The 12607-nt window shown below is 42.9% G+C and overlaps 1 protein-coding gene across 8 annotated transcripts in view; it reads left to right on the top strand.

The window, feature by feature from the left end:
- ADCY2 (adenylate cyclase 2) overlaps positions 1-12607 on the top strand; it is a 412867-nt gene that overhangs the window by 327030 nt on the left and 73230 nt on the right. For all 8 annotated transcript variants that reach the window (XR_006206545.1, XM_042953381.1, XM_042953369.1 and 5 more), the window contains one exon: positions 5325-5409. Coding sequence is in view for 7 of the 8 variants with exons in the window: in XM_042953381.1 (XP_042809315.1) it covers positions 5325-5409 (85 nt within the window). In the remaining variant the exon portion in view is untranslated. The remainder of the gene's footprint in view (positions 1-5324; positions 5410-12607) is intronic.

Raw genomic sequence — 12607 nt, 5'->3', positions numbered from 1 at the left:
TTGAACCCATGAACTATGAGATCACGACCTGAGCTGAAGTCCAATGCTTAAGCGACTGAGCCACCCAGATGCCCCCGATACATGTGATTTTAAGCTGCACGTGGACCACGGCCAGAACACATACTAGGCCATAGAAGCATCTCGACAAATTTGTAAAGATTGAAATACATTTGAAAAGATAAAAAATCTTTCAGTATGATGTCCAACCACACTAAAATCAGGTTAGAAATAAAAAGTGTATATCAAAAATATCCACCAATCTGGGTGCCTCGGTGGCTCAGTTGATTAACTGCCAGACCTTAGCTCGGGTCATGATCTCACGGTTCGTGGGTTCAAGCCCCGTGTCGGGCTCTGTGCGGAGGCTCAGAGCCTGGAGCCTGCTTTGGATTCTGCGTCTCCCTCTCTCTCTGCCCCTCCCCTGCTCATGCTCTGTCTCTCTCTCTCTCTCTCAAAAATAAATAAACATTTAAAAAGTAAATAAATAAAAATAAAAACTAAAATATCCACAAATATTTCAGCATTAGATTTTATGCTTTTGAAGAACCTATGAGTCAAATGAAAAAATCATAAGAGAAATTAGAAAATGTTTTGAATATCAAAAAAAAACATGCCAAGATATGGGGATGTAGTTTAAAGCAATAATTTAGAGAGGAATCTGTAGTTTTCAAATACTTACATTAGAAAAGAAGAAAGGGCTAAAATTTGTTGTCTAAGTTTCTGACTTAGGAAGCCATAAAGAGATGAGCACATCAAGTAGAAGGGAAAAGATGTTCAAGAAGGAAGAAGAAATCCATAATAGAAAATAACCAATACAGAAAATTAAGAAAGCCAAAAGTTGATTCTTTGAAAAAGTTTAAAAATTCCTAAGCCACTAGCAAGACTGATCAAGAAAGAGAGATCATCACAGAACGCACAAATTAATGACATAAGGAATAAAAGGGGATTCACCACAGATCCTACAGACATTAACAGATATGGAATATTATATAATAGATATAATATTATAATATTATATAATAGATATGGAATATTATAAATTACTCAAGGCCAAAAAGGTTCACAACTTAATAAAATGGGAAAATTGCTTGAAAAGCTACCCTACCGGGGCGCCTGGGTGGCTCAGTCGGTTAAGCCTCCGACTTCAGCTCAGGTCACGATCTCGCGGTTCGTGAGTTCGAGCCCCGCGTCGAGCTTTGTGCTGATGGCTCAGAGCCTGGAGCCTGTTTCGGATTCTGTGTCTCCCTCTCTCTCTGCCCCTCCCCCGTTCATGCTCTGTCTCTCTCTGTCTCAAAAATAAATAAATGTTAAAAAAAATTGAAAAAAAAAAAAAAAGAAAAGCTACCCTACCAAAACTGACACACAATTGGATAGAAAGTTTTAATAGGGGTATATCTATTAAATTTATTAATATTTTAAATCTTAGATTAGAAGAAGATTGATACTCTGTTGACTTTTTTGTGAATTCCAGTGAACATTTCGAGAAACTAAGATGGAACAAGCGGTCAAATCTTAACCAATTTTAATAACTGAGTGGATAAAAGTGTCCTATTCATGGAAAGAGGCTCAAAGATTGAGGCTAAAACAAAAGGTCACCTGTGTACCAGGTACAGGAGATCTCACTAAAATTAAAAGACAAGACAGTTTGGAAATAAAGGATGGAAAACAGCTATTCTGAGAAACAGCTTAGAGGAAAAAGAAAGCTGCAGGAATAAAAATTTCTGATGATATGGAATCAAGTGGAAGGCATTCAGCCTGAGAAAAAGAAAGACTTTTACAATGGTATAGTCACCAAGAAGAGTTAATAATCATAAATCTTCATGCACTCCAACACCTCTTCGAAATAAATAAAGAGATGCGATTAAAGTGTTCAGATATATTGACAAACCCACAATCCTAGCCAGAAATATTAATACATTCTAAAATTGACAGACCAAATTGAGCCATTAAGTCAACCCACTGGGGATTTGACTAACTCATCCGGCTCTGACAATAGATGTATTTAGGGAACATGTTTTGTTTCCAGCATAAAGGAAATATGTGTCATTTTCAGAAATCCATAAGATATAATAGGAGTAGATCATATTCATCACACCCTAGGAGAAAAATAAATTGTCAAAGTGGAAATAAAAGAGACCACTCTCTCCGATCAAATCTAATGAAATTAGAAATAACAGGGACAGGCTAAAAATAATCTCCTTGTGGAATTTGTAAATCACACTTTGGAATTATTCTTGTTTTAAAAGGAAATGGAAATTGAAAGTACAGACTTTTTAGAGAAGAAAGAAGATGAGTAACTATAAATCAAAAGCTATAGGATTTGGCTAAAGCAGTATTTATAGGAATATTTATGTACTTCAGTGCATTTATTATAAAATACAAAAAAATGGCAATAAGTGACAATCAAGAAAGAGACAGTATAAGTTTGCATGAAGAAGGAGGAAGCAATTTTTAAAACTTAAATCAGAAACTATGTAGAAAACTGTCAGAAAGCATAGACCTTAATAATAAGCCAAAAGCTCATTCGCTGAGATCAACAGACATGCAACACTTCAAAACTCTGATCTAGAGAGGGGAAAAAAATAACATTAAGGACAAGAAAAAAATGCTTCAAATATGGAGGCTTGTAAAATTAAAAGAATATTATGTAGAATATTTTACCTTTGAAAATTTAAATGGAATGGGTAATTTTCCAGGAAAATTATCAAAATTGACTCAAGACATAGAACCAGGAAACAAGGCAGACATGTGACATGTCTACCCCTAAAATCGAACCTGGGTCAGGAATACAATTGAATGGACATTACTCCTAACCACACCACTTAATAGACGTGTAACTTTAGGCGAGCTCTTTAACCTCTCTGGGCCTCAATTTCTCCTTGGTAAAATGGGGTAATAATAGTAACTAGTACTCATGATCATTGTGAGGGTTAAGTGAACTCTACATATAAAGCCTTTAGAACAGCACTTGGTACAGAATAAATAATCTCTCCTCATATCATCGCCGTGTTGTATCATCACCACCACCACCATCATCACCATTACCATCATCGCCGTCACTATCATCAGACGGTTTTATCGTCGATATTTACCAACCCTTCCATAAAAGATCATTTATTTGTTATCTGAAGTTTCAGACCCAAGAAAGAGATGTTATGTGCCTGAACTCAGCCTCGTGAAGCTGACATTACCTTGACGGCAGAAAGGAACGAGGCAGCACAGAATCTAAGAAAACTCCTCAGAGCTCTCCTATAAAAATGGATGAGAAAGATGGCAAACAAATTCAGCAGATGAGTTACTGTGCTGTCCGTCAGTCACAAGACTGCTGAGAGGTGTTGGCTGTTGCACGTTCCCCTCCCTCCACGCCGTCCGGCTGAGCGGGAGGCTCTGAGATCGCGTGTTGGGGACATGAGAGACCGGTGGCTTCCAACCGGGGACTGAGTGATGTCTGAAAGCAGGACACTCTAGGTAGGGGAGGTTAGGATGTATGGTGCTTACCTCTGCTACCCTGTAAGCAGCTCAAAACAGGTGTGACACCTTACTTGTCTTTGCATCGTCGCAGCCTAGCATGGGACTCGGTGTATTTGCTGTGCTACCCCCTCTAGCGGAGACCTAACGTGCCTCGTGAAACGTGCACCGACGTCACACCATCGGGCCAGGTATTCGAAAGCACTGCGGATCCTTCTAGAAGATAACTCCGTGCCCGGTGCGTCATCGTTGTCAGGCGCAGGTTTTGGTTTGACGTCTGACTTTTGTCGCTCTTCCTTGATGTGTGATCGTCTCGCGATAGAGTAGGTGTTGGAGAACGTGAGCTGAGTGGGGCCTTCCCATGGCGATGGCATCAGGGGATTTATATAGTTCACTGGTTACTTGCTCCCTTTCCTTCCCCACGGACTCACTGTCGCATGGTCGCTGGGATTTCAGCGTGTGGCTGGTTTGCATCTGAGGCTTCCGCGCAGCTAATCGACATTCAGCATCTTGCCGCTGCGTTCTCTGTGCCGGTCCTGTCTCCCCAGTGTCTCTAGCCAACCTCATTGGCGGGAGGTTCCATCGCAGTCTGACGCATACACCACCTGACCTCTCCTCCGATGTCTCATTTGAATCGCACCTTTAATTCTTCATTGCGGTTCAGCTCCTTTGGTACCCCTTAACGCTTCTGTCCTTGGAATAAATGAAGTTGTAAGAGGCTCGGAACTTTCGAGCCATTTAAAGGATGTCTCAGAGAGGTGTACGATTCGTATAAATGCTTTTATCTACCCGTAATGTGTCGGAAGCAGAATTGTGACTTAATTTTTCACGTGATCACAGGAAGCTTGCGTGTTCGTCCGCTTGTGCAAGAATGTGAAGGCCATGGCCCCTGGCATCTTCGGGGAACCTCGGTAATCATATAGCTGCATCAGTTTGGAAGGGAGTTGAATCTGGTTGGATTATATTGGGGAAGACAAGCCTGTTTCCTCAGTGAGCAGGCGTAAGGATGGGTCTTGAGATCTTGCAGGGCATCCGATGAGACTTCTCTAGAAGCAGCAGCAGCCAGGACATCAGTGGCAGGCAAGAGACGACACGCGGGCAGAAAAGTACCAGGTGCAAAGGAGAGTTGTAAAAAGATTGTTTTCCTTTCCTAAGGAACCGGTGCTTACTTTGATGAATCATCAAGTTGATCAGACATAATTGTGGACATGCTTTTCTTTCTTTTTTTAAGAAAAATTTTTAATGTTGATTTATTTTGGGGGCGCCTGGGTGGCTCAGTCGGCTAAGCGTCTGACTTCGCTCAGGTCATGATCTTGCAGCTCGTGGGTTCAAGCCCCACGTCGGGCTCTGTGCTGACAGAGCAGAGCCTGGAGCCTGTTTCCGATTCTGTGTCTCCCTCTCTCTCTGCCCCTCCCCCACTCATGCTCTGTCTCTCTCTCTCTCTCTCTCTCTCAAAAATAAACACTAAAAAAAAATGTTTGTTTATTTTTGAGAGAGAGAGAGAGAGACAGAGCACAAGCCAGGGAGGGGCAGAGAGAGAGGGAGACACAGAATCCGAAGCAGGCTCCGAGCTGTCAGCACAGAGCCCGATGCGGGGCTCAAACTCATGAACCGCGAGATGATGACCTGAGCTGAAGTCTGGCCCTCAGCCGACTGAGCCACACAGGCGCCCCATAGACATGCTTTTCTATAGACACGTTTTTGGTTTGTTTTAGCTCCGTTTTCATTTTTCACAAAATGAGTGAGGAATGAAGGCCCCATGAAATTAAGTCCTAATTACGCCACAAATATTACTGACGGCTTTCCAGAGTAACGGGAACTACTCCCACACTAACCTGTTCCTCTTTGTCTCCTGGTAGGACGTCCATTCTTGGGATCTCCTTTGGAGCCGCGTTTCTCTTGCTTGCCTGTATCCTTTTCGTCTGCTTTGCTGGACAGCTTTTGGTAGGTACTTCACATATGGACCTGATTTTGAAAACTGTGTTCATTGAAGGCAAACTGATTTCTGGCTTGAAACACCGGGCTTGTTGATTTAACATTTCAAGGGATACGGATCCCAGTGAAGACGCAAGCACCCTTCATGCCAGCGGCCCAGAATATAAACTGAGGCAGCGCATGTGCAATCAAGACACTGAGCTGAAGATTATTTGAAACATGGGATGTCACACCATCAAATTATATCCATGTTTATTTATTTCTGTCGCCATTTTGCATTATGTCCTCTGAGTTTTCAGAGTATTTTAGAGCAGCCACTCCTAGTATAATAGGAGGCTTTTCGTGTGCAGGGGAATTAAAATGTAAACCAGATACTTCTTTTATATCCACTTCCAAGATATAAAAGTTGGGGACATATGAAAACAGCAAATGCAAAAATATATTTTGTTAGTGATTTAATTAACAGTGTTCATTAATAGTGTTAGTTAATGATTTAAACCAACCATTGCAAGCTTGGATGGGTCAAGTGCTAGTTCAGGATGTAAGAATCAAATCTAAGTGTATTCTTGAGTCGAAAGCAAGTGGCCCCATGAGAGCATCAGAAGAAAGCCAGCAATGAGATAGAAATCCAAAAAAGGTAGTCAGTGTTTTATCTTGTTCATTGGAGATGTGTGGAAACAAGAGAGGCCCCTCTGAGCCAGATTTTGAGCTTCGGGTCCATTCTCGTCTAATGTGTTGGAACCTTTTAGCTAAAAAGTGTAAAGATCTTAAAGTTCGTCTCTGCCTCTCAACAGTGGACACTGCACGATGTCTGCTGGGGACCATTGCAAACTTATGTGGGGGATGTTTGCTATATCATAGTTGAGGTGTTTTGAATTGGATTGGAAACTTCCAGAAGTGGCACTATGGTTCCTGATTTCCTGGAATGCACACAGAGCATCTCAGATTTCTTTAAAATCGCCTGAAGGCTATAGGTTGTAACTACTGCCCCCTGGGAATCCTTGTCAACTTTCTGAAGTGCGTCAATATACCAAAAAGCCTGATTATCCACGTTCAGATTTTCCTTAGGTGGAAAAGCACACGGCCCCCACCCTCTGACTTCCTGGCCCCCATAAGGCTTCTGCAGCCCACTTCTCAGGTTTTCAGAATAGGAACTATCATTTGTGGTCCCACTGGAAATCCAAACCTCGTTCTAATTAAAGCGACTTCTATCATTGTGCCTAAGTAGCCACATTAGTCATTTTCTGTTCCTAAGGAATCCAGTCTTCAGGGTGGGGGGGTGGGGTGTGGAACACAGTGTATATTTAAGGTTTCAAGCTGACTTTTTCTTAGACTAAATTGCTATAGAAAAGAAACAGAAGCGGAGGCTGGAGAAAGTATCTCCAGAGCAACTTTGCTGCCTTTGCGAGAATGCTTTTGGTCTTATGTAATGTCTGTCCTCTCAGCTTCGGTATAACCCAGCCAACCTTTCATGGCTCCTGGCCCCTCCCAGACCCAGCCTGTGGTCCCTCGAGGCCTTCAGGATCCCACACCCACCTTCCCAGGAGCATCATGAAACCCTGACACCCCCCACACCAGATGCTAGGGAGTCCGTAACTCGTGTGTTGTCTTAAAGAGAAAATCTCATTCATCAGTGGATGGACATTTAGGCTCTTTCCATAATTTGGCTGTTGTTGAAAGTGCTGCTATAAACATTGGGGTACAAGTGCCCCTGTGCATCGGCACTCCTGTATCCCTTGGGTAAATTCCCAGCAGTGCTATTGCTGGGTCATAGGGTAGGTCTATTTTTAATTTTCTGAGGAACCTCCACACTGCTTTCCAGAGCGGCTGCACCAATTTGCATTCCCACCAACAGTGCAAGAGGGTTCCCGTTTCTCCACATCCTCTCCAGCATCTAGAGTCTCCTCATTTGTTCATTTTGGCCACTCTGACTGGCGTGAGGTGATATCTGAGTGTGGTTTTGATTTGTATTTCCCTGATGAGGAGCGATGTTGAGCATCTTTTCATGTGCCTGTTGGCCATCCGGATGTCTTCTTTAGAGAAATGTCTATTCATGTCTTCTGCCCATTTCTTAGCTGAATTATTTGTTTTTCAGGTGTGGAGTTTGGTGAGTTCTTTATAGATTTTGGATACTACCCCTTTGTCCGATATGTCATTTGCAAATATCTTTTCCCACTCCATTGGTTGCCTTTTATTTTGTTCACTGTTTCCTTTGCAGTGCAGAAGCTTTTTATCTTCATGAGGTCCCAATAGTTCATTTTTGCTTTTAATTCCCTTGCCTTTGGAGATGTGTGGATAAAGAAATGTGTGGTTTATATACACAATGGAATACTACTTGGCAAAGAGAAAGAATGAGATCTGGCCTTTTGTAGCAACGTGGATGGAACTGGAGAGGGTTACACTAAGTGAAATAAGTCATCCAGGGAAAGATAGGTACCATATGTTTTCACTCTTATGTGGATCCTGAGAAACTTAACAGCAGACCATGGGGGAGGGGAAGGAAAAAAAAAGTTAGAGAAGAAGGGAGCCAAACCATAAGAGACTCATAAAAACTGAGAATAAACTGAGGGTTGATGAGGGGTGGGGGGGAGGGGGGGTGATGGGCATTGAGGAGGGCACCTGTTGGGACGAGCACTGGGTGTTGTATGGAAACCAATTTGACAATAAATTTCGTGTTTAAAAAAAGAGAGAAAAGCTCAGTGCTGGGAATGAACTGGTGCCTACCTCCTTTTCAAAGGAAGCCTGTATTTTGCCAAAGTGGTCAGGGAGACTAGGCTTGAGGACGTCTGTTCTTTCTGAACTTGAGTTAGATCAGTGAATGAGTCCCCCACCCCCACCCCCACCAGTGGTCAGCTGTAATCCTTGATCCAGAGGGAATCCAGATAAAATCAAGAAGGAATTCTTCTCATTCCCATAAGAGGTTCTTTGTACTGTGTAAACTATTCTGTAAGGGCTTTTTTCTCACCATCAATATCAAAGAAATTAAGGCAACCCAGGAAAGCTTTCAGCGTGCTTTCTATTCGACCCTCCCCATTCAGCCCAAAGCTGTGTGTGTCACAAATATTTCCTAGTGGTCATGGAGAGGTATGACATCCTCACTGCTCATTCTCTGGCCTCTTGAAAGCCTACCAGTTCTCTGAGGTGTTAGTATGATTTGCATTTATTTTTGGATTAAGTACTGAGTTTGTGAAAGAAATGTTAATATCCTTAATATCTTTCTATGAACATACATTGACCTTTGGAAAACTTAAATGCCAGAGGCAATACTGATGCTTATACTACAGGGAAAAAATTTCTAAAAAATATTACTGGTATTGAACTCTCTGTATGAAGAATTAGAGTAAAATACTTTTATAAAGGAGGTTGAGCAAAGGTAAGCCTGACTGATCTTTTTCCTCCAAGAGCTCTACCTTTGTTACCCTGTCTTACACAGGAAATATATCACATGTAGCTATACTGACCGGTCATTGTGCAGCTGGGTTTGATAAAAAGGTAGAAGAAAGTGGGTGATGGGCATTGAGGAGGGCACCTGTTGGGATGAGCACTGGGTGTTGTATGGAAACCAATTTGACAATAAATTTCATATTAAAAAAAAAAAAAGGTAGAGACATAGCCTGTGGTCCCTCGGGGCTAAAAAAATGGCCAAAGAATAAGAGTGATAATGAAACGCATTTTTTTTCCTTCTGATAGAGAAATGAGACAGATATTTGTTCAGTGGCACAGTCTGAGGAAAATGTCAGGGAATTTATATGTTCTCACCGTTACTGCTAACGAGAAGCCCAGAGCACGGCTGTCTGTCCCTCACTCCCACCCTCTCTTGCCCTAGCCGCTCCCCCTAGTGTGTCCCCCCACCGCCATGTTGCCCTGCCACTCCTTGCCTTCTAGAAAGTTTCTCAGAAACCCCACCAGCCCCTGCAGTGGGCTCTTCTTTGAGCGCCATGGGACTTAGGATCTGTGCCCCATAATTTAGCACTTGATTGTTTAACAACTTATTTGGCTCCTCCTCCTCTCTCTCTCTCTGAAGAGTGTAACTGTTGTCTCCCTTACATAGAGTAGTTTTTTTTTGAGATGAGAATTGTTTCCTACATTTGCTTTCTGTCTCCCAGGGAATCCAGCAGAGTTCCGCCCACTGAAACACTTTGATAAGCGGGCACTAAGTCAGCACTCGTGGACTCATGTCATGTCCGTGCGGTTCCTTTCCACCATGTCCGCTCATCCAGCTCCGTGTGGTCCCCTCCCAGCCTCCCCAACACCACTGGGACAGTTAGGCGTCCCCACATGTCCCGGTAATCTTCCCTTCCCCAGATGCCCTGGCGTGGGGACGGGTTCTGCATGTGCGTGGCTGTGGGAAGCATGGGTGGGTGGCCATCACCTTCCCACGCTGAAAGGCCTCACACGCACCATGATTCCTTGACTCTGATGTGCTTTGGGCTCTCTCCGCGGTTGGAAATAATCTCCTAACCTTCCCAGACCCAAACTACAGAGCCGCCCCCCCCCCCCCCATGTCACTACCAGCATTCCTCGCGCCTGCCGGGCAGGCTGCCCATTTCGTAATATCATTTGTGATCTTAGATGGAGAGATCACCAGTGAATCCGCTTCAAGCCTGTTTTGCTCACTGTAGTACTTCAGGCACTTGAAATACAAGATAAATATTTAAGGAAGGAGTGTTGGGCGGCACCCAAATGCTCAGAAAACGTCTTGCCCTCATCCTCACCCCGATCGACTTCTTCTGAGTGTGCGGCTCTGAATTCAGCCACGGTCGCCCATCCCCGCTGCCAGCGAGGTCCCTCCTGGGTCCTCACCTGTCGGGTCTCCGCATGAGACCTTCATAGCATTTCAGAACTGTAAAACTTGAGAGCAGACAGGGAACCCAGAGATGACTTTGTCTGGCCTCACGTCTTGCGGGTGAGAGACACAGAACTGTGGAGGTGGCCTGTGCTCCCACCATGGCAAGCTTCCGCGCCCAGTCATTTCGAGGAAGAGTTTTCCTCCACAAAAAGTAATGCGGAAGCACACATCAGCAGATCTCTTGAGGACAGAAATGAAGACTTTGAAACAGGACCACGAGTGCGATAACTGTAAGACCAGCAGAAGTTTCCTGTCCTTGGGTAAGAACCCTCAGAATCAGTATAGACAGCCTCTGACAGGCAGGACCCCCATCAATAGCTACATGTCCAGTCTCATCACAGTTTACAGATAATAAATATTACCTTCCGTTAAAATTGACGACTTGGTCTGTTAGGCATTGCGTGTATTCTGGCTCATTTATCCTCACAAGAGCCCTTGGAGGGAATGGCCATTCTACAGTTAGTACAACAGACCCTCACAGATGTTACACACATTGCTCTGTGGTGGAGAGCAAGTAGGAGTCAGAACCAGAATTGGAGTCGATGCTTAGAACCCTTACAATTAATTGGAAGGTGTGCGGAGAGAGTCCCTGGCAAACAAGCTCCCGGCACTAGGCAAGCATGTCCACGGTCATGGCCATGGCAGGCGTGGCACTGAGGTTGCCTTGCAGTGACTGCTAAGCATCCACTGGTCAAAATCACATTGGTAGGGACCCCCGGGGGGCTCAGTCGGTTGAGGGTCCGACTTCAGCTGTGGTCATGATCTCGCGGTTCATGAGTTCAAGCCCCACGCCGGGCTCTGTGCTGACAGCTCGGAGCCTGGATCCTGCTTCAGATTCTGTGTCCCCCTCTCTCTGCCCCTTCCCCGCTCATGCTCTGTCTCTCTCTGTCTCTCAAAGATGAATAAACATTAAAAAAAATTTTTTTTTTTTAATCACATTGGTAATTCACGGTAACCTCGCAGTGAACCTCATTCGTATTTTCCTCTGGTCTAGTTTCCGATATACATTATCCGGCTGTTGGCCCAGTTCATTTAAAACTGGAGTCTGGGAAAAGTACAGCTCCATCTTAAAAGACATTTGGTAAAATGGGTGGGGGGGGGAAACGTTAATTTACGAGTGGATTTAGACTCTAACATATTCTAGTATGAAAGTACCTTTAATAATAATACTTTCCATAATACATGAGAGCCCTTCGAATATGAAAACATATTATTTTATCTGATAACCAAAACAATCCAGTTTAAGTAGAAGCTAAAATGTAGAATAAGAGATTCAAGTTTACATTTTCATTACAATCAGCAATAAAAGGAATAGTACTTGTCATTGTCATAATACTAATAATAGTAAGTACACGTTTACTGCCAAATTTAACACGAAACTACCTGAGTGGACTTATAATTTTGTAATAAATACAAGAGAGTGACTGTAACCAAAAATGCCACCAAAAAAAAAAAAAAACCCAAAAAACAAAACAGAAGAAAAAAACCACCCTCAAAAGCATCTTTTAGAACAAGCGTGCCAGATATAGTAAAGGAAAATGCTAGAGTGTATCAGAAGAAATTTTTCTCTCAATGTGGTTGTGTTGTGCTTTGTGTAGCAAAGATAGTATGATGCCATCCCACCAACCTTGTTCCCAGCAGAAATGAAGCACAAACATAAAGTCCATCCTGTGGAAGGAAAGTAGGTCACACACTAGCTGATAGAAAAGCTTTCTACCCAAAAGAGTGTTTTACCCTTGAAGTCTATTTTCTCCAATGTCAATAGAACTCCGCCAGCTTTCTTGTAGTTAGTATTTTCCCAGCGTCCTTTCCTTCCATCTTTTTATTCAGCTTTTCCTTGTCCGTAAGTGGGTTTTAGATGTTGTGTCTCTGGTAAACAACATCCAGGTGCATGTTACTTTCTCTGATCTAGCAGTCTCTCTCTTTTACCTGACAAGTATAATGCATTTACGTGTATTATAATTACTACTACCATCTCATTTTGCTTTTATTTTTTTAAATCCATCATGTGGTTCTCTGCCTGTACTTATTTTTCCTGTTCTTCTGCATTATCTTGGATCCATGGAATTTATTTATTCTCCTTTATTCCCTCTAGTGACTTGGAAGTCCTCTATCCTGGTATTTTGTTTTTCCTGGTTAACTTAAAATGTGTAATGTACACGAGACTAACAGAGCTCGTTAATATCTCCACCTTGTTGTTGAAGAATATTGTACTCTGCATCTGAATTCCATTCTGGAATAAAGAAGATGGAGTAAGATGATCAGATTCTTGAAATTAGAAACTCAGTAGTTATGCTGAAAAGAGTAAAGCAAGAGCCGAATAAATAACCTACAAAACAGCATAGAAAGATAAAGAGG

Source organism: Panthera leo, chromosome A1 (assembly GCF_018350215.1).
Source record: "Panthera leo isolate Ple1 chromosome A1, P.leo_Ple1_pat1.1, whole genome shotgun sequence".
NCBI classification, from domain to species: Eukaryota; Metazoa; Chordata; class Mammalia; order Carnivora; family Felidae; genus Panthera; species Panthera leo.
This window is presented reverse-complemented; position numbering and strand designations above follow the sequence as displayed.